Consider the following 23,239-nt stretch of genomic DNA (forward strand, 5'->3'; position numbering starts at 1 on the left):
AGACTTTTATATCACCATACTTCAGCATCTCTGGTCGAATATCATCTACTCTGGCTGCCTTTCCACATTTCAAGCCTTTGATGGCTTTTTCTACTTCAAGTATGGATATGTATTCCTGACTGTATGCCTGTTAAGTGTTTTTTACCACTGTGCTATCACTGCTTATTTCATTTAGCAATTTTTCGAAGTAATTACTCCATACTTCAAGGATTTCTGTTTCTCCTTTTTCATGTCACCTTTATCATCTCTAACTTCTTTTACAGCACTCTTTCCTCCATTTCTAAGCTTCTTCAACAACCTCCAGAATATTTTCCCACATTCTTGATATTTATTTTTTATATTCTTGCCAAAGTCCTCCCATGACTTTTGTTTAGCTGGTTTTACACAGTGTTTCGCATTCTTACATTTGTCTCTGTATTCTCTAAGAGCACAAACTGACTTATTTGCCAGGAATTTTTGATATGCTTTCTTCTTTTCCATCACTGCCTCTTTAACTTCCTGTGCCTACCATGGTGTTCTGATTTTTCTATCCTTGCAGACAACCTCACCACATGCCTCTCTGGCTGAATCAATCAGTATGTTCTTCAAGGTTTGGTTCATATTCTCAAACTCTTTCATTTTATCTTCAATAATCTTTGTGTATTTTAGTCTACAGTTAACATCTGAAAGCTGCTCAACTTTTATTTGTTTTAAAACTTTCTTACATGTTATTCTTTTCAATATGAAATTCAATTTTATCCTTCTCAAGACTGAATAGTGATCACTTCCAATTTCAAATCCTCTGTACACTCTGGCGTCCTTCACCATCGAGAAAACAACAATAACATAGTCAATGAGACTTTTCTTATTCCTTGCCTCTTCTCTCCATGTGAATTTGTGAACATTTTTATGTTGAAACTTGGTGTTAGTAATAACCACTCCATGTCCTGAGCAGAAATCCAACAGGTATTTGCCATTACTATAGGCTTTTCTCTTTTCTCCAAATTTTCACAAAATATTTTTGTATGTCTGACAATCATTTCCTACTCTGCTATTTAGATCCCCAACAAGAACCAACTTTTCTTTTTTCATTGTGTCAGTTGCTTTCTCTAAAGCCTCAAAAAATTCCTTCACTTCTACCTTAGTAGAACCTTCTGTGGGACCATAGGCACAAATAGGTCTCATTATCCAGTTCCCCATTCTCATATTTGCCCACATCACTCTACTTGAGACTGCCTGCTATTCAAATAGATTAGCCTTGTATTTAGTGTTGAATACTATGGCTACTCCATCTTTTCCTTGATTGTCATTGCCTGAATATAAAATTTTGTATTTACTGCTCAGAAAGATTGATACATAAGTATCAATTTTTGTCTTTTTTGTTTCAGTCACCCTTATTATGTCGATCTGGCTGGTACTTATCTATTTCCCCAGCTAGCTCCATTTCTTTGCAATTCAGGCATCTTATGTTGATAGTACCGATCTTTAACTCTGGTGATGTTGAGTTGGGGTGTGCTTTAGCTACTGACTTGCAACTTAAATATATATTATGTTGAATTTTTTCTTGACAATTATTCATAAGACTATTACACTTTTTTTATAAAATCTTTATCAAGTAGCTTTATTTTTATCCTCCTACATGTTTCGCCAATCTGTTTCAAAAATTGGTTTTGTGCTTGACAATGTGCGTGTCTCGTTAACGTGATTTATTCGTGATGACTCATGACGTAATTGTTATGAAAGTTCATTTCTTTGATGTTTAATGATCTGATAAAAGTTTTCCAAATTTCTGGTAAAATTAGACCTTGATTCTTGTTTAGGTTTTCAGTTTTACGGGCGACTGTAGCTGCTTCTTTAAAGGTTCTTGAATGGTAGTTATCTTCTATGTATGGCATAAGGCTCTTATCCCACTCAATGTGATGGTTAGTAGAGGCAAAGTGGCATGAAAGGCCTGAAATGTCTTGTCTGTTATTTCTGACATATCCTATGTGTTCTTTCTTTCTCGTTTCGAAGCTTCTAGATGTCTGACCTACGTAACTAATACCACATGAGCAAGGAATATTATATACTCCAGAGTATTTGTAGAATGGGTGAGGATCTTTCGGTGATCTTAAAAATTTCCGAATAGTATTGATTGGTTTGAATGCCACTCTGATCTTGTATGGTTTTAAAAGGTTAGCTAATTTTTTGGAAAGGTTGTTGACAAAAGGAATTGTAATTGTACTGATGTATTGGACATCATCACGTTGTCGATGTGGTATATCAGTAAATAGAATCTTGTTATAGAGTCTTTTAGGGTAACCATTTAAAGAAAGTTCTCTGGATATTGTGGTTAATTCCATTAGTAGGTCATCCTTGTCTGTCGTATACTGTATAGCTCTTTTCTTGAGACTATGGATAATGCTAAGTTTCTGTATTATGTTCCATACTTGCATAAAACTTACCTGGAACACTTAGTGGATAAATTTCTTTAATTTCACATTCAGCTTTATTTCTCTTTTTATAGATGTGAAGTATGAGGGCTCTGCTTCAATCATCTGAAATTTGATCTTCAAAAAAGACCTTCATATTATTTAAAAATTGATATATATATATATATATATATATATATACTTTATCCCACCAATTATACTAATGTACTATAGTTTTACAACCTTTTATCACATATAACATTTAAGCTAAACTAGCAGTATACAAGGTGGTGTTCAAACCTGTTTTATCACATGTATCTCAGAATTGGGTTAGAAATAAAATTTAATCAGAGAAATAGAGAACTCAGACAGAAGAGTTCTGAGCATTAGGGAGTGAATGATTATGAAAAATGAAGATACAGGAAGTTACTTAATGAGCTTACTATACATGCATGCCTAAAGATACAGCTTACTATACATGCATGCCTAAAGATACTAAAGCATTAAAAAGCAACAACAAAAAAAAAACATTCTGTGATGATTTTCTCACACATCATCAGAGTGAACACATAAAAAGAATGGACAGTTATGTGAAATGAGAATGGAATGACAAGAGACATAGATCACTTTCCTTCTGCTGCTCTCTAGCCAGTCATGATGCTATAGGAACCTGTGAGATATTGTATACATAAGTATTAATTTTTCACGAAATAACATATACTGAAATATTAATGGGGTGCTTAAGGGTCAAAGCTGTATAACTGAGAGGAGAACCGACCAGTGCTTCTGACCTAATGTCCAATCCTCACCTTCTCGTTGTGCACCCTTTTGGGTATCTACCTGGATACTGAACGAATGAGGATGGGCTGGCAATTTGGAATTTAGCCGACCAAATTGTATTCTTATTGTCATAAACCAATATACAAAATGATGGTACAACATAACAAAATTTCATGCAGGATGTGGCGTCGCCTGGTTAAACAATGACCCCATTGTTTTTGGCAGGGAACCAGGGCGAACAGCGAAAAGTCAGCTACTGGAACAAATCTGAAAGCACACCCCAACTCAACATCACCAGAGTTAAAGATTGGTACTATCAACATAAGATGCCTGAATTGCAAAGAAATGGAGCTAGCTGAGGAAATAGATAAGTACCAGCCAGATCGACATAATAGGGGTGACTGAAACAAAAAAGACAAAAACTGGTGAGATCTTTCTGAGCAATAAATATAAAATGTTATATTCAGGCAATGACAATAATAGAAAACAAGGAGTAGCCATAGTATTCAACACTAAATACGAGGCTAATCTTCTTGAATGGTAGGCAGTCTCAAGTAGAGTGATGTTTACAAATATCAGAATGAGGAATTGGACAATGAGACTTATTTGTGCCTATGGTCCCACAGAAGTTTCTACTAAGGTAGAAGTGGAGGAAGTTTTTGATGCTTTAGAAAAAGCAACTGACACAATGAAAAAGGAAAATTGGTCCTTGTTGGGGATCTAAATAGCAGAGTAGAAAATGATTGTCAGACATACAAAAATATTTTGGGAGAATTTGGAGAAAAGAGCAAAGCTAATAATAATGGCAAATACCTGTTGGATTTCTGCTCAGGACATGGATTGGTTATTACTAACACCACGTTCCAACATAAAAATGTTCATGAATTCACATGGAGAGAAGAGGCAAAGAATAAGAAAAGTCTCATTGACTATGTTATTATTGATAGTGATGTTTTTTCCCTGGTGCAGGACACCAAAGTGTACAGAGGATTTGAAATTGGAAGTGATCACCATTTAGTCTTGAGCAGGATGAAACTGAATTTCATATTGAAAAGAATAACATGTAAGAAAGTTTTAAAACGAATAAAAGTTGAGCAGCTCTGAGATGTGAACTGTAGACTAAAATACACAAAGATTATTGAAGGAAAAAATGAAAGAGTTTGAGAACAGGAATCAAACCTTGGAGATTCAATGGTAAGCCTTGAAAAAAACGCTGATTGATTCAGCTAGAGAGGCATGTGGTGAAGTTGTCTGCAAGGATAGTAAAATCAGAACTCCATGGTGGACACAGGCAGTTAAAGAGGCAGTGAAGCATATCAAAAGCTGCTGGCAAAGAACTCAGCTTCTGCTCTTAGAGAATGCAGAGACAAATGTAAGAAAGTTAAACACTGTGTAAAACTAGCTAAACAAACGTCATAGGAGACTTTGGCAAGAACATAGAAAATAAATATGAAGTAGGTGGCAAAATATTCTGGAGGTTGTTGAAGAAGCTTAGAAATGGAAGAAGGAGTGTTGTAAAAGTAGTTAGAGATGATAAAGGTGACATGGAAACGGAAGAAAAAGATATACTTGAAATATGGAGTAATTGCTTCGAAAAATTGCTAAATGAAATAAGCAGTGATAGCACTGTGGTAAATAACACTCAACAGGCATACAGTCAGAAATACATATCCATACTTGAAGTAGTAAAAGCCATCAGAGGCTTGAAATGTGGAAAGGCAGCAGGAGTAGATGATATTCGACCAGAAATGTTGAAGTATGGTGGTATAAAAGTCTTACAGTGGCTGCACTGCATAGTTCAGAAAGCCTTGACAGAGGGACGAATTCCCGATGTTTGTAGTAGTGCTCTAATAGTACCCATATATGAAAAGGGAAATAAAACTGAATGTGAGAATTACAGAGGTATTTCCCTACTGAGTGTTCCTGGCAAGATCTATACAAGTATACTTGAGAAACGGTTGAGAAGAATTGTAGAAGAAAAGCTTGGTGAAGAACAAGCTGGATTCAGGCCAAATAGAGGCTGTCATGATCAGATCTTCACTTTATGACAAATAGTTGAGAAATCATGGGAATATAACAAAGATCGTTATTTAAGTTTTGTCAATCTGGAAAAGGCATATGACAAGGTGCCAAGAGAGAAGCTATTCAATACATTACAGTTATATGGTGTCACTGGGGCATTATATCAAGCAATAATTAGTCTTTATTTGAGTTGTAAGTCAGCAGTTAGAATTGAAGGAAGTACAGGAAGATAGTTTAATGTTAAATCTGGTGTGAGACAAGGAAGTAGATTATCCCATCTGTTTATTCATTATCTATATGGACAAGGAAGTAGATTATCCCATCTGTTTATTCATTATCTATATGTCAGCCCTTTGCTTTATGCGGATGATGTTATACTTCTAAATAAATCTGCCACAAGTTTGCAAGATTCCCTGACTAAATTGAATAACTGTTGTAATAGATTTGGTATGAAGGTCAGCAATAAAAAGACAAAGACAATGAAAATAGGTAGAGTCATTGAAAATGTCAACTGCGTTGTAAACGGAGAGTCTGTGGAACAAGTAAAACATTTTAGCTACTTAGGCACAATTTTTAGTGAAGATGGCAAATTAAATATGGAAATAGACAACAGAATCAACAAAGCTGATATGGTAGGAAGTCAATTGAATAAATTCATATGGAATAAAAGAGAAATTGGTTGGAACACCAAATTAGCTGTATACAAGACAGTGTTGAAACCAGTTTTAACTTATGGATCTGAGAGTTGGGTCAGAAGTAGAACACTTGACTAGAGACCACAGATATGAGACTCCTGAGAAAGATTAGAGACGTAAAACAGATGGCATCAATGGCAATATCATATTAAAAACGAGAATATTAGGAAAGAACTTGACATTGTCAGCATCGAGGAATGCATTAGCAGAGCTAATCTCAGGTGGTATGGTCACTTAAACAGAATGGGCTAGGAAAGATTAGCAAAACAAGTGTTCTCTGCCAGGTTGGCAGGAAAACGACCCAGAGGAAGACCAAGATATAGGTGGATTGATACGGTACAAAGTGCCTTAGAAGATAGAAATATAAGATCTGATAATGTTGGAGTCTTGACAAGTAACAGACTGATTTGGAGGAAAATTGTAGATAGGAAGTTAGTAATGATGTAAATTTTTCATGTAGTACTATCATATCCTGTACACCCCTTGAGGGTACATGTCAGGAATTTGATGATGATGATGATGATGATAAAATATTAATTATAGAAGACTAATTTATGTTTTCCTATATTTTTGCTATGTTACATTGCCGTCATCAGGGATCACAAAAACAATATGTGCACACAGTCATTAACAGTGGGCAAATGAGGCAGAAGAAAGACAGCAGAAGTTGAGTCAAGATTCCTAAAGGGTGTCCCCTAGTGGGCTAAATTAGGTAGTCTTGGCCGTTGGACTGACAATTTTAGAATGCATGATTCACAAATTTGGGTGCGTGAGACTGCCCCATATTTCCATTCTTTGTATTAAAGACATTTCTGAACACATCTAAAATGTTTTAAAAATTTGATTTCCGGATAACTTGCAAGCCTTCCATGAAAGACAAAACTTCCTCTCTTTGTTCACCTGAGTGTACTGATTTCTTTTTTGTAGTCTTTTCTATTTTTCATACTGAAGATATCAACAATCAGAACATAAAGATTATATTGTTTTCTCCAAGCTGAGAAATTTGATAGGACTTTTGTGAAGCATCTTTGTGTTGTCTAATAGATTTTTATTGCTAGTAGAATTTCCATGTTACACACAAAGGTTTTTCATATGATTCCTTTCAAATTTAGTGATTCTTCAAAGCAGGGGTTCCCAACCTTTTTGTTTCCTAGAGCACATTCTAAAATACCGATAGGGCGACGGGCACCATCTATTTTTTCAAGCAAATTTTTTGAATTCGTTTGTTAAATGAATACATACAAAGTTTACATTATAATCAAATGTTTTATTACTTAAAAGTTTAAATTATATAAAAATTTAAATATATATATGTAAGTTAGTGTGATCTTTGGCATTGCATTTCATTGGCCAGTGCTTCATAATTAGGAGAATATGATGATATTCCAGTTCTTAAACTGGAATGAATAACTTTGAATGCGAGTCTACTTTACATTGTATGCGTTTAATACTCGTCATGTGTCATTAACGCATGCGTCATATAGCATGCCATGAATTGTTGCGTGATTATTTCAAACTATACAGCACACAGTTGAACAGCGGCTGGCACACACAAATTGGTCAACGGGCGCCATGGTGCCCATGGGCATAGGGTTGGGAACTCCTGCTTCAAAGGATGCTATGAAGTGCTTTGCAGTCAACCCAGTCTAAATCACAATATGGTCTAAAAACAAAATTCTGGATAATGGTGGCTTTGAGCTGTCACTAGTAATCTAATTTTATTCACAATATGCATATGTAATGTTATGAAGATGTTTTTTTTATACAGGGTGATTCATGTAGAACCAATCCAAAATTTTTGTTCTTGATGAATAGAAACTATCAGTTTCAGGAGACTCACCATGAATGGCTCAGCACGAAGGTCTTTGAAACGAATTCATGTTGCCATTTCTGATCTGTAATAGAATTTTTTGGATTTGGTTCTATTTGAATCATCCAGTGCATGCACACACACTCTGTCTCTCTCTCTCATCGGTTGATTAAGTTATTCATTCTTTTGTACATATTATTATTATTTTTTTTAATTCACTTTATGCAAATAATCTATTCATTGTATATGTAATCTGTACACAGTTTTTTTTACGAATGTAAATTTCCCCAAACACTAAACTAGCAATATATAAATCAAATTAAACTTATGCTATCTGTTCAATTTTTATAGAACAGATGTTATCAATGACTGAATCATGAGAAATGAAGAGGTTAGGAAGGAACTTGAAATTGTTAATATTCAAGAATATGTGAACAAAACAAATCATTGTCACTTGTTTAAACAGAATGGAAAAGAAGGGTTAGCAAAGCAGAATTTTTGATGCCAAGATGGAACGAAAAAAAAAAAACAGAAGAAGACTTAAAAACTTGGATTGATGCAGTCAAAAGTGCCCTAAATAATAAAAAATATAAGATTGATAATATTGGATGTTTTGTAATCACATAATCATATAATCAAGTTTTTTTTTATTTAGTTATAAATTAAAGCTGCTAAGAAATTATATTCTTGTTTAATCCTTTATCCCAAGTGTAAGCAACTAAGCTACGTGGCATTTATATACAAGTAGACTAGTTAGTCGTGAAGATACTTCATGCACAAACTTTGTTTGCCTACACTTGGATAACATATTAAACAAGAATATAATTTCTTGGCATCTTTAATTATAGTATTTCATAGTATCCTGTACATCTCTTGAGGGTACATACCAGGAAATTGATGATGCTTTAGTAATAATATTGCTATCTAACTAACTAATTTGTTAGTTGTATTTTAAAAAGGATAAAAATGACTTTCTACCTTATAGCCTTAGATGCCAATGCATCATTAAAAATCAAAGTTTACCTACCAGGCACACAACTTGTCCGGTTAATTTATCTTTTTAAGTGCTGTAACTCTGACTTAGAGTTATCAATGAAATCTTACTAAGGATATGAAAAAGCAAAAGCTCACCTTATGTGTATTTCTATTGCTTTTCATGCTTCATCATATGATGTTTGTTGCTACCTTCGTGAAGGATTTGCTTGGTTACATGAGAAACAAACAATTCACCTGAAAGTAGCTCTGCTATCTCCATCTTAACTTGAGGCCTGAAAATTGTCTGATAAACTGAAATCAAGTTATCTTGAAAAACTTTTTAAGTTAAGATTCCAAATATTTCCCACATTGTAATGAAATCTCTCTTGCTCAAGTGGAGTTATTTTATATGTAGAGATTGCTGGATGGATGAACATAGTGAAACTCTAGGTACTTTTGAATTTTTGTTAAGCACACCTTAAAAAAAATAAATGAATATTAGATTTTATGCTAATAGTACTTTTATGGTACATTGCTAATTGATCATTTTCCTCATTGCATAAGCATATAAAATTATATGTAGTTTATTTCCTGTATGAGTACTGTTTTCATTAGTTATTAGGTAAACTTCAAGCAATTATTCATTTTTTTTTTTTAGACAGCCATGAAGTTAAATGCATTAGTCCAGAAACTCTTGTTAATATTAAAGAGAGTCACAAAAGAGTAGCATGGGTAAGTTATATAACAGAGTATTAAAAATTAAATATTTTAAAATTTTGTTACAAATCTGTTCATTCTGCTCGAACACTTGTTTTTATATGATATTAATTATAATTCTTCATTTTTTGCTTTGGAAGGACAAAAGAGTACTAACAACACTAGCCCAACTAAAGTGGCAATAGATATAAACTTCATAAATTACTCAATTCCTACTATACTAAAGATCTGAAAAAATTTGCAGATTGATATATGCCATCCACCAAGGAAAGAATCGCAACAAACTGTGAACGAAAGTGTATTTTATGTGTTATATTTAGTCTGTTCCTAATGGAAAGATAGTATTTTCTAGACTGCTTACGTCCTCTGAATGAAATGGGGAATTTAAAACTCCAGAAAATTTTTTCCCCACCTAATTTCTTTTGCACTGCAGCATACAGAAATTACTGTAAATAGTTGCTGGTAAAGGTAATGAATTAATTGTATTAATTTACAATATTAATTGTAAAAGCAAGTGAAATAATAAAATATTCTACAAATCAGTGAATTGTAGAATTATCCACAAATTAAAAGATATATGAGGACAAGCTGAGTTACATTTCACACAGTAAGCTAAAGAAACAATGATTCGATCACTGGTTATTCTACTGGCATGACCTCTAGTAAAAAAAAAAAAAAAAATGACAAACTGCATTGTGAATGGAGAACCTATAGAACAAGTAAAACATTTCACCTTTTACTAGGTTCTATTTTGATTTTTAGTGAAGATGGTAAATTAAATATGGAAATAGACAAAATCAACAAAGCTGGTATGGTAGGAAGTCAACTGAATAAATTTATATGGAATAAGAGAGAAATTAGCCAAAACACTAAATTAGCTGTATAGAAGACAATGTTCAAACCAATTTTAACTTATGGATCTGAGATCTGAATCAGAAGTAAAACACTTGACCAAACACTAGAGACCACAGATATGAGAGTCCTGAGAAAGATTAGAAGCATGAACAGATGGCATCAATGGCAATATCATATTAAAAACGAGGATATTAGGAAAGAACTCGACATTGTCAGCATCCAGGACATTAGTAGAGCTAATCTCAGGTGGTATGGTCACTTAAACAGAATGGGAGAGGAAAGATTAGCAAAACAAGTGTTCTCTTCCAGGTTAGCAGGAAAAAGACCGAGATGAAGACCAAGATATAGGTGGATTGATACAGTAAAAAGTGCCTTAGAAGACAGAAATATAAGACCTCATAATATTGGAGTTTGACAGGTAACAGACTGATTTGGAGGAAAATTGTAGATAGAAAGTTAGTAACGATGTAAATTTTTCATGTAGTACTATCATATCCTGTACACCCCTTGAGGGTACATATCAGGAATTTGATGATGAAGAAGACACCATGGAGTATCAGGACTCATCTTGGAAAGTTGCTTTTACACAACATGTTATCAGTAATGCAATCAATGACATGCCTACACGCTACATAGTACTTTTTTTGACTGTTAATTGCGGTTTTGTTGGAAGAAAAACCCTGCTGTGTTCCTATGAGATTGACTAACTCACCTTCATTTGAAAAGCTTATATAAAGATGCCTTCATAACATGAAGAGAACCCAGGTCTTTTCCAATCTAATTTGTTTACTGTCATGGGGAAACTGAGTATTATACTATAAACATTTTTCTATATAGACTAAGATAATATACTCATGTACTTCGTTTCTAAATTATCTCAATCTGTATAATTCCACCCAAAATAATCTGTTTACATAGCTCCTAATATATATAATTCCATGGAAATAATCTCTTTAATCAGAACTTAAAAAATTTTCACACAGTTTTTGCTAATTTTTAGCTATGCTGCTTAAAAGTATGCCATATGGATACACTTTAATCAGGAGAACCACCTCTGTGTTTATAGTATTTATTTATTTCGTATCCAAACACAAGTGGTACAGTAGTAAGTAAGTGGTACAACATTATTTACAACAAATTAGGATACATTACAAATGAGAACAGCTTAAATTTGGAAATAATAAGTAAAATACGAAAAAAGAAACTATTTATATACTATTTATATACTAAAAATATGGTCAGATGTTCCTCCAGTATCTTGCACAATCAGTTGCTCTTTCTGTGCAGGATATAAGATCCTCTTTTGTGCAAGTGTTGAAAGTTTATTTTTCACTTGGTTAGAGTATAATAAATTTAGTTTAATCCTTTATCCAAGTGTGAGCAAACAAAGTTTGCGCCTGAAAGTATCTTCAGGACTGGGGTAAGGTGGTACAACACCACAGTCCTGAAGATACTTTCAGGCGCAAACTTTGTTTGCTCACACTTGGATAAAGGATTAAACTAAATTTATTATATTTGTGCAAGTGATTGAAGAAAGGGACAAGAAAGAAGGTGTTCCATGGACTGGGTTGTCCCACACTCACAATTATCTGGTCCAGTGAGGTAGCCCCATTCCATTTCATTTCATCTGTGTTTATAATCATACCATCACAAGGTGAAGTGTTATCTTTTCAGCTGAAATAACTATGTATTGTTCAGTAACAGTGACACTTCAGTGATTCCATATGTTAAATCACACAGTATATAAGAGAGAGAGAGAGGGAGATGTTAGGGGGACATCAGAGTCGTAGCACTTTTTAAAAGAATGAGTAAATTTTTGAAATCTTTTATATGCTTCTAAATCTCATAGAAAGGCTTAAACGTTGGTTATACATGCTTACTAAATAACTTAAGGAATCCACAACGTTCAGTAGAATATAAATTAAATTAAACTTTAATATATATTTCCAATATTTTGGCAACGTAATGTTGCCATCTTCAAAGGAACTTACAATAAAGACACGTGCACGCAGGCACTAAACACAGTAAGTGAGAACGAAGCGAGGAAGCTATAATTTTCCTAAAAGTCCTGATGGTGTCCCCTAGTGGACTATGTAGGTATTCTTGGCTGTTGGGCTGAAGGTCTCCTGATGTAAGCCCCCCAAATTTGGGGCAGTCTTGTGCAACCAAATTTGTTGAGGTTTGGCATGTTTCTTAGGGATGAGGCTGATTCCATGAATAGTGTCTTTCAAATTTGAACTTGCTATGGTGTATTACTGTGGCTTTCTTCCACCGTATTCTGTGGCGTGTATCCAGAGCATGGTCTGCAAGACCAGAGTGGCTGTACTGGTGAAACCAGATGTAGTCCTTGTGTTTTGAAATTCTGATATTTGCTGTCCTGCCTGTTTGGCCAAAGTAGGATAGCTTACAGCTGTATGGGACATGGTATACACCTGGTAGGTCTAGGGGGAGTGGTTGATCTTTAATGGAGCAGATAAGGAATGCCAATTTTCTATATGGTATTGTTGTGTCATTATCTCTGGAAATTATCGTTCTGTATAGCTATTATACCTCTCTTATCAATCACCCTTGCTTTTCAGTCGCTCTATGTGTTTGCTTAGAATCTGTTCCTGTCTCCTTTTCGGACATAAACAAATTTATATTTAAAAAGCTGTGCCAGTCTATATCCTATGATAGATCAATATACTACTCAGAGAGACATTACTAGTAATCCTACACATATATAGATACTAATTCCTTCTATCAGTCGTGGCCAGATTTTATCCAACGCTACAATTCCCTCTCGCTTTAGGTTTGTACTTTTATGAGTGGTGAGTTGACACTCGATACCAGGCAAAACTCGATTTAAAGAGGAAATACATATTTATTATCAACCTTATATACAATTATAACAAGATACAGCTATCAGCTCAGCTAACGCCTTTTTATTCCCGTATACGGGAGTAGGCGAGGCCATTTAGCCCTATCTAACTTTTGGAGACTGAGTGGGCATTTCAGTCTCCACTGATACCAATCAGAGATAGATGGCCCAAGGCTATCACTAATTAAGCAGTACGCAGTGAAGAGAGACGGCTCAAATGTGCCGCCATCTCGTGGTCCCTAACCCTAACACAATATATTTAATGTCTGAAATAATGTGGGTTCTACGGTCGATTTTCTTGAGTTTACGGGACGAAAAACCCGAGTTTCCGGGAGGAAAAACTCGCTTGCCCGTGCCAGAGATCGACTAACTTGGGAATCTGTCGAAAAAAGGCTTAGAAAAATTTCCTGTAGTCGCTGACTAGACTCGAAACCAGGTCTTTCTTCGTGCGGCCAAGCGCCGTGGTGTGCAAATGCCACATCCACTGAGCTACACAGGCTTTATATCAAGATACACTTTCAATAACTTAAGTCACATATATCAATGCTAATTTAAGGAAAGCAATTCATTCTAAGAACTGTGCAGTGCATGCATTAAATAGTTATCTAGCAAGTTGCTAACCGTAGCTTTCAACAATACAATTCTTTCTTCTAGCTATACCCTCTATAAATTGGGGTTACGAAGTTAACTTCTAACCATAACCCTCATGATGCATGTGTATTGTCTCAAATTCCCTCCAACAATTCGTCTAATTCACTTCTACAACTGGACATCAAGTTGTACCTCATTGCATTAATCACTTAGAGTTCTCTAATTAGTAATGTCCTGGCATGAATCAATTTTCACATTAATTTCCTTCCTACAAACTAGTCTGAATCATACAGCAAAATTTTACTGAGTATGGAATAGGTCTGCTGGTCTATACTGCCTTTGTTGTTCCCGAGAACTAGATCCTTTCTTGTGCCACGTGTAGCGTCAGACTTTTTTCAGGGTAGACCTTCCTTCATACGCGCTTATGGCTACTTCATTTATGGAGATTTTACGGGGGACTTCTACGAGCTTGCGAGCGCTTGCTGGGAAAGTGTTCGCTGACTCCACTGGAATTCCGTCTGCTGTATTTCGAGTAGACTAGTTCAATTCTCTCGCCGACATGCATCTCTGCCTATCGCACGACCTGCACGACCTGGAACCACTTCTCGATCAGACGATCCAACAACCCAGAGTCCGGAAAAAAAGGCTTTGTATGTCCTTGTGCAATCCTTTTTTTTCTTTGCACAGCGCCCTCTTTTTCTTTTTTCTGGATCTCCTACATGGTGCTATGCCATTCTCGTTCTCATGATGATCTCAGCATTTTTCGCTATGACAGATTTCTCGGAACTGCTTACGCACTTCACTTTCTGTGTATTATGCAGCCTCGGGCTATACGCCAGCAAGTATTAGACCTTTGGACTTACCCTTACAAGTTGTCCAGTGGAATATTCTTATTTAAGCTAATTTTAACTGAATGCTATAATACAAATGATTTCCTGTTCACTTAACAAAATCTTGAATAATATACCACTTTAATACAATGCTATACCTCATCACCCTTTGTAATTAATACATTCTTATGTGGTTTTAACTAAATGCAAGCCTTTCCTTTCATTAAATTTTAAGTTAATATGTTAAGCCCTGAATGATTTGTTCATGTTTTGAATCAAAACCATTCGGGGTGCAACAGTATGTAACAAGAGGTCAAGTCATATTTTTTTAAGATTTTGGTCATTTTTTCCGAGGTGTTTCGGATGTAGGGAATGATGATGGATTTAGAGTAATCCTTGTTGTGAAAGGGAGGAGGAGGGGGATTGTGGTTTATTGGTTTCAATATTTTTTGGATTTTTTTTGGGGGGGGGATAGCCATTGACCGAGAAAGTGTTGAGGATGTGATTTAACCACTGAACTAAATCACATCCTCAACACTTTCTCACCCAATGGCTAGCCCTGCCTCCCCAAAATCCAAAAAAGATTGAAACCAATAAACCATAACCCCCCCCATCCCCTCCTCCACAACAAGGATTACTCTAAATCCATCACCATTCCCTGTGGATGTAGGGAATGGTGATGGATTTAATGGAGGGAAAAAATGCTTTTCCTAGCTGGAAAAAATGCCAAATAGACAACTAGGTGTTACATGTCTTTTATCATTAGGTGAAACACCCATACCCTGCTTATTGGAGGTGTGAAGTAGCGTTGCCATGTTTTGTCTGTAGAGCAAGGTTTCCGGTTTCACCTCCCCCTTTATTCCTTCACATTGTGACTGTGTGCCTATTAGTTCAGGTGAAGGTTTCACAAATTACAGGTGCACTGATTACGGTATACTCCAGAGTGGGCTAGGGATGGAAGTGGATTCTTGGAGGAGTTGAATAAGTTCTTAAATTTTGTAAGAGGTTTAAAGGTGGCATTAAAGTTGTATTTCTGTAGTATTCTGTTTATTTTATATGATATCCCCCTATGTTTGGAATGGTTACCATTTTATTGTAATCTATTTTATTTTTATTATTAGGTGCAGTCTTGTGTAGAATTTTGTTGATAGTATTTTTGCTGTAGCCATTTTTTAGGAAGGTATTGCTGACGACTTTTAATTTGTGTACTGTATTCAGTGCACCTGTAATTTGCCTTATATTGATGAAACTGGACACACAATTTCTGTTTGAAGAAAGGAACATAAATGACACATTAAATTTAATAACTATTTAAAATATTTAATATGAGGGTGGTCTGAGAAGTTCTCGACCTAACAATGAAAAAACGAATTTATAATTTCTAAATTATTTTTATTTTTCAACATAATCTCCCTTAAGACTAATACATTTATTCCAGCGATGCTCCAGCACCATTATCCCATCTCTATAGTGGTTCTCAGTAAGATCTGCAAAATATCCCTCTGCAGCTGCAATCACCTCTTGATTTGAAGAAAAATGCTGACCATTGAGGAAGAGTTTTAGTTTTCGGAAGAGATAGAAGTCAGAGGGAGCTAAATCTGGGGAATAGGGTGGATGTTCCAACAATTCATAGTTCAGATCCCTTAATTTTAATTGCCAAAACACCTTTGTGGGCAGGTGCATTGTCTTGATGAAAGATGATTTTTTTCTTCTGCAAACTGTCTTTTCTCACAAATTTTTTTGTCTGGTCTGGTTAAAAGATCGGAATAATATTCCCCTGTTATTGTTTTACCCTTTTCAAGATAATAACATTTTTCTCCAGTTTTCGTTCAAAAGAGAAGTGAATTTCTAAAGGAAACACTATTCTGAAACACATTAAAAAATAAAATTTAGAAAAATGTAAAATAAGATAAAAATGAATTTAATGTATAGAAGTGATGTAAGCAGTGAAGACAGTGGACCATGTAGTATTGTTGTAGTGTAAAATGCCCTCCTGGGACTCTATGATGTCATGTGATAACACAGTCCAACACAAGTTTTGCTGACTTTTATATGAGACTTGTTTTTTACTAATTTGGGTGTGCTGATTTCAAATATCAAACCCATTTTTCTCTATCACGTCAGGTTTTTCCTCTATGGCATTTTCTTTTTGCTAATTTGTAAGTTTTTGATAGTTTTAAGGAGGCAGTACTATTTAGAGGATCAAAAAAATCGATTTTTTAATATTATTTTCTGAAAGTATGTACTTTTAAAAATCTGTTCCTAACTTTTGATCAAGAAATTCGAAAAATTCCCCAAGATATAGCCTATTATTCAAAGCGGTGTGCAGATCAGAATCGGAGCGCTCACCGCTCTCGCTTGTTAGTAAACGAATAAATGTGTAAGAACCTGCAACGTACTGGCGCTTTGAATGCGAGAGAGGCCGATAATTAGATACATAACTACTTAACAATATTCATTAAAAATTACAAGAATATTTATAAAAAAATAACAATTTTACTTAGGGAATAAATTTTTGTTTGTAGCAATTTCTGCTTTGTGTTCTGTTTTGGCAATCCCTTTGAATACTCCAACAGTAGTCAGCCATCATGTGAGAATCCCATCTTCCTTGGTACTCTTCCATAGTTTTTAAGTCTTGATGAAATCTTTCGCCTTGTTCATTGCTTACAGCACCTAAATTCTCGGGAAATCTAGCAAGTTGACTGTATAGGAAATGAAGCTTTATGCTTGTGTTGCAACCTAGGTGCTGGAAATTTTCAAGCATTGTTTCCACTAGATCTTTGTAATTGCACGCTTTTTTGTTTCCAAGAAAATTATTCGCAACCATCGTAAATGAAGTCCAGGCCTCTTTCTCAATTTCATTCATAGAGTTGATGAAATTTGGGTCTCATTAAAGTTCTAATTTGCGGTCCATCAAATACACCGGCTTTAATTTTTTCATAACTAAGTTGTGGAAATTTTTCACATATGTATTGGAAACAGTCACCTTGTAAATCTAAAGCTTTAACATAGTGCTTCATAAGACCTAGTAGACATGATGTATTTTCTTCACTGCCGACTAACATGCAATTAACAAGACAAAAAAAACCAGAGACTTTATTGAAACGTTATAAGCGCTCATCATACTTTCACGATCGATTAACGATTGACTGATTTCGATCGTTCTTTATCCACTATGATGCGTATAGCATTCATTTGTTTTAGGCAGTTGTCATCGCCTACTTTTCATCACCTAAATGTATTAGGTCGGTTATCGGCCTCTCTCGCATTCCAAGTGCCAGTACGTGCCGTTGCAGGTTTTTACGCATTTATTTGTTTACTAACAAGCAAGAGCGGTGAGCACTCCGATTCTGATCTGCGCACCGCTTTGAATAATAGGCTATATCTTCGGGAATTTTTCGAATTTCTTGATCAAAAGTTAGGAACAGATTTTTAAAAGTACATACTTTCAGAAAATAATATTAAAAAATCGATTTTTTTGATCCTCTAAATAGTACTGCCTCCTTAAAACTATCAAAAACTTACAAATTAGCAAAAAGAAAATGCCATAGAGGAAAAACCTGACGTGATAGAGAAAAATGGGTTTGATATTTGAAATCAGTGCACCCAAATTAGTAAAAAACAAGTGTCAGATCATAATCAGCAGAAAAAAAATTTTTTTTGTTGCCCAGTGTAATCATGATTAATGATACCAACACTCAGCATTGTGTTGATTATTTATATTAGTCATCTATTAAAATACCAATGTACTAAATGTATGTTTATTAAAGAATATTAATTTTTTTTTATATACAACTCCCACCCATGAAAGGTTAAAGAAGGATTATTAATGTTAATAAGAAAGGTTTATTCTTAACATGGGTGGGTAAGAATTTTTTGTTTTTATTGTTATTAATTTTATATGTATTTTGTATTTTTAATTATTTTTTTCCCTGCTCTAGGAAACAAAGGAAATTAAGAAATTCCTCTCTCACGAGCTTTTAGACCTCTTCTGAATAATTAATTACAGACTATCATTAGTGTCCCTCTCAGACACACACACACACACATACAAAGATTTCTTATTACATTTTAATTATTTCATCATCATCATCATCAAATTCCTGCCATGTACCCACAAGGGGTGTACAGGATATGATAGTACTACATGAAAAAATTATATCATTACTAACTTCCTATCTACAATTTTCCTCCAAATCAATCTGTTACTTGTCAAGACTCCAACATTATCAGATCTTATATTTCTATCGTCTAAGGCACTTTGTACCGTATCAATCCACCTATATCTTGGTCTTCCACTGGGTTGTTTTGCTGCCAATCTGGCAGAGAACACTTGTTTTGCTAATCTTTCCTCGCCCATTCTGTTTAGGTGACCGTACCACCTGAGATTAGCTCTGCTAACTCATTCCTGGATGCTGACAATGTCAAGTTCTTTCCTAATATCCTCATTTTTAATATGATACCATCTGTTCAAGCCTCTAATCTTTCTCAGGACTCTCATATCTGCGGCCTCTAGTCTTTGGTCAAGTGTTTTACTTCTGACCCAGCTCTCAGATCCATAAGTTAAAACTGGTTTGAACACTTTCTTGTATACAGCTAATTTAGTGTTCCTTTAACTTCCTGTGTCCACCAGGGAGTTCTGATTTTTTTATCCTTGCACATAACTTCACCACATGCCTCTCTGGCAGAATCAATCAATGTTTTCTTCAGAGTTTGCCACTGAATCTCCAAGGTTTGATTCCTGTTCTCAAACTCTTTCATTTTTTCTTCAATAATCTTTGTGTATTTTAGTCTACAGTTCACATCTGAGAGCTGCTCAACTTTTATTTGCTTTAAAACTTTCTTACATGTTATTCTTTTCAATATGAAATTCAATTTTATCCTGCTGAAGACTAAATAGTGATCACTTCCAATTTCAAATCCTCTGTACACTCTAGTGTCCTGGGAGAAAACATCACTATCAACAATAACATAGTCAATGAGACTTTTCTTATTCCTAGCCTCTTCTCTCCATGTGAATTTGTGCACATTTTTGTGTTGGAACATGGTGTTAGTAATAACCAGTCCATGTCCTGAGCAGAAATCCAACAGATATTTGCCATTGTTATTAGCTTTGCTCTTTTCTCCAAATTTTCCCAAAATATTTTTGTATGTCTGACAATCATTTCCTACTCTGCTATTTAGATCCCCAACAAGGACCAGCTTTTCCTTTTTCATTGTGTCAGTTGCTTTTTCTAAAGCCTCAAAAAATTCCTCCACTTCTACCTTAGTAGAACCTTCTGTGGGACCATAGGCACAAATAAGTCTCATTGTCCAGTTCCCTATTCTCATATTTGCCCACATTACTCTACTTGAGACTGACTGCCATTCAAGAAGATTAGTGTCGTATTTTGTGTTGAATACTATGGCTACTCCTTCTTTTCCTTGATTGTCATTGCCTGAATATAACATTTTGTATTTATTGCTCAGAAAGATCTTACCAGTTTTGGTCTTTTTTTGTTTCAGTCACCCCTATTATGTCGATCTGGTACTTATCTAATTCCTCAGCTAGCTCCATTTCTTTGCCATTCAGGCTTCTTACGTTCATAGTACTGATCTTTAACTCTGGTGATGTTGAGTTGGGGTTTGTTTTCAGATTTGTTCCGGTAGCTGACTTTCATTATTTAATTATTTCATTATTGATCTTAACCTGTCCTTAACCCATTATACTTATCTAATTCATTCTTGAAAAAATTTATATTGTCATCCATTGTGTAGACTTAGACAAACTACCATGTCAGAGCACTTACATTAATTAGAATAAAATATTCCTGTTAAAGTGGTCTAATGCAGTAGTTTTCCTCCATAATTCTATACAGTGAATGTTGATTACCATGTAACTATGAAAGGAAGGCATCCACAGTGGGATTCAGACCTATAGCCTCTACTTAGAGTCCTCTCTGCTTAATCAACTGAGCCAATCATTGAATGGCATTCTATATATCTGCTCTTAATTGTAAAAAGTAAACTCTCTCTATATAATTTTTTTTTTTTTTTTTAACACTAAGTCTTGTTATGTGACATATCTTGCTCTAAAAATTAAATTATACACTGCTTGGAAAGAAGTCTGCAGACACTATAGTGTGAGGAACAAACAGCCTTGGCACCTACCTTAATAAGATGTAGGACCTTTTTTTCAGTGTGAAGAGTGCTGCAATCCTGCAAGACATACTTTTTACAAAATATGATAGCGATCAATGGGAATTTTGGACCATTCTTCCTGTAGGCATGTAATGAAGTCCTGGACTGTTGTCAGGGTGGATGCTCTTTGAACTCGTCTAACGCTCCACTTGATCTCACAGATGTTTAATAGGATTCAGATCATGGCTCTGTGGAGTCCAGTCAACCATACAAAGCAGAAAGCACTGCATTGTCCAGTGTTCAGATACCTCTTGGATTTCAGTGTTTATGATACCATTAACAGATATCCAAGGCCAAACCAGGAAAAATAAGAATATATTATCACACCACAACCTCTGAATTTCATAGTTGGGATTGCACACTCTGGTAAGAGATGTTCACCGAGCATCTGCCACACCCACATTCACACCTGTCCATCTGCTTGATAGGGGTGCGTGTGTAGCATGATTCATCGCTCCAAACGCAATCTTTCCAATCTTCCACATCCCACTGTACATGCTCTTTGCTCCACTGAAGATGATGCTGTATGTTGGATCAGGTAATGTGGAGCTTGAATATTGCAGTCTTACCATGGAAACCCATGCTGTGAGCCTTGGTTCTGAATGTTTTTGTGCAGATTCATGTTCCAGTTGATGCTGTGAACTTTGCATTCAATGTGTCAGCTGACGAATGGTGATTTGGTGAGTGTGGTAGGTTGTTCACTGCAGGTAGCACTTGCAGTTGACTCCCTGTGTTTCCATCTCAATATGGTCACTGATTATTATTGACCTGGGATGGCCGAATTTGTCAACAATTTCCCAAACAATAGGCTGCAAAATGGTATCCTATCATTGTACCTCTTTCAAACTGTATCAGTTCCTTTCTCTGAGCCATTTCACCTGGACACAGTTGCACTTGGGAGCATCTTTCTCCAATTTATTTAGGCTACAAACATGACTTGTTACATGGCACGATGCACCTTGCCGATTGGGGTGTTCATTGACTTCTTTCCAACTAGTGTAAGTAAACATGATCTTTGATTTTAAATACAAGTGTTCTTTCAGGCTGATAAAGAATTAAAAATTTGAAAGTTCCATGTTATGGTATTGAATTTCATGGGAGTACATCTTGAAATGAATATCCTTATTTTTATAATTAGAAGTGATAACAAAATGATTATAATATTTTGATTGTTTTGTATAGGCATTTCAGGATTATATTAGACAATCTTCTCTTCTTCCTTGTTTTGAACCAGATGATGGTGGTCACTGGAAAAAATTGATTGTTCGCTCAAATCTCCAAGGTGATCTTTTGGCTACTGTGATTTTGCATCCACAAAATATTACCAAGGTTAGAGAAATCAGAATATATTGTGTTATTTTAATGTAGAATTGAAAATATAGGTACCTAGTTTCTTCCTTATTGCAGAAGACCTCTTTGGTTTACAAAAGATCTGAAGATAACTATAGAATAATACATATGCCACAGTAAATAACTTTTTTATTATGTAAATATTTCATCTTATGTATCATAAGACATCAGTACAATTATCAAACAACAATAGGAATTGAATTAGAAAAGAGTGCATGCTTAAATTGCAATCTCTCTGCATATACAGTTGCGTATTCATGGATTAAACTAATGGGCTAAAATGAAAACATATTTAATCAAAATATAACAGATAAATTTATTTGATACAATTGAAGGTAAAATTTCCCTAACTTTTGGAATAGTGAGACAGTCATTCCAATTAAGATTAGATCTATGAAGATGTCACTTAATAATAAGTGAAATCTTAATAATATTGACAGAACTGGAGATGGTCCTGCTAATCGTGGGGTAGCTCTCCTAATGAACAATCATACTCCTTTCCAACATGTTGAGTTTAATACTTCTCTGGGAACTGTAGCAATTTGCCTATCTGTTGGATTTCTTATTGCAGGATGTTCCATCTATTTACCATCAGGTTGTAAGTTAAATGAGATCAAACTTGATAATCTTGCATTGCAACTGCCTTAGCCAATACTTTTTATGGGGGATTTTAATGGAAACATTAAAATTTAATGTGTCCATTACATTTTAATGTGTCATTAAACTTGTATGTACAATTTGCATTGTACATGCAAGTTTATACAACAATGGCAATGTTGTAAATACAACATTGCCATTAAATTTGCATGCAAATTTAATGGGCAATGTTGTATCAGCAAATGCTCGACAATCACCACCTCTTCCTTAATAATAAACTTCTTTCATATTCCTACCCACTCATATTATGTAATGGAACTTACAGTCTGCCATTTTTCTATTGTTCATGTGGAATGTTGAAGAGAACATCTATGGAAGTGATCATTTTTCTCTTATTGGTGCTATGTCCTTACAGGAACCATGCATCTGCAACACAGATGCCCATGTGGAAAATGGACCACACTGACTGGAGTTATTTTTCCCATCTTGAAAAATTTAATGCTGTGAAGTCAGTCAAATACCTATTTGAAGCAGTGAAGTGCTTTTGATATTGGGCCCATACACGAGAACTTAGTTTGTCAGCCTAT

At 35.0% G+C, this 23,239-nt stretch overlaps 1 protein-coding gene across 2 annotated transcripts in view; it reads left to right on the plus strand.

Moving 5' to 3' along the window:
* LOC150096408 (tRNA (uracil-5-)-methyltransferase homolog B-like) overlaps positions 1 to 23,239 on the plus strand; it is a 137,846-nt gene that overhangs the window by 40,263 nt on the left and 74,344 nt on the right. For both annotated transcript variants that reach the window (XM_090409196.1, XM_090409195.1), the window contains exons 6-7: positions 9,331 to 9,404; positions 21,888 to 22,034. In XM_090409196.1, the coding sequence (XP_090265322.1) occupies positions 9,331 to 9,404; positions 21,888 to 22,034 (221 nt within the window). The remainder of the gene's footprint in view (positions 1 to 9,330; positions 9,405 to 21,887; positions 22,035 to 23,239) is intronic.

The sequence above is a fragment of the Typopeltis vanoorti genome, chromosome 19 (genome assembly GCF_054136105.1).
Source record: "Typopeltis vanoorti isolate ZY-2024b chromosome 19, IOZ_Tvanoo_1.0, whole genome shotgun sequence".
Taxonomy (NCBI): domain Eukaryota; kingdom Metazoa; phylum Arthropoda; class Arachnida; order Uropygi; family Thelyphonidae; genus Typopeltis; species Typopeltis vanoorti.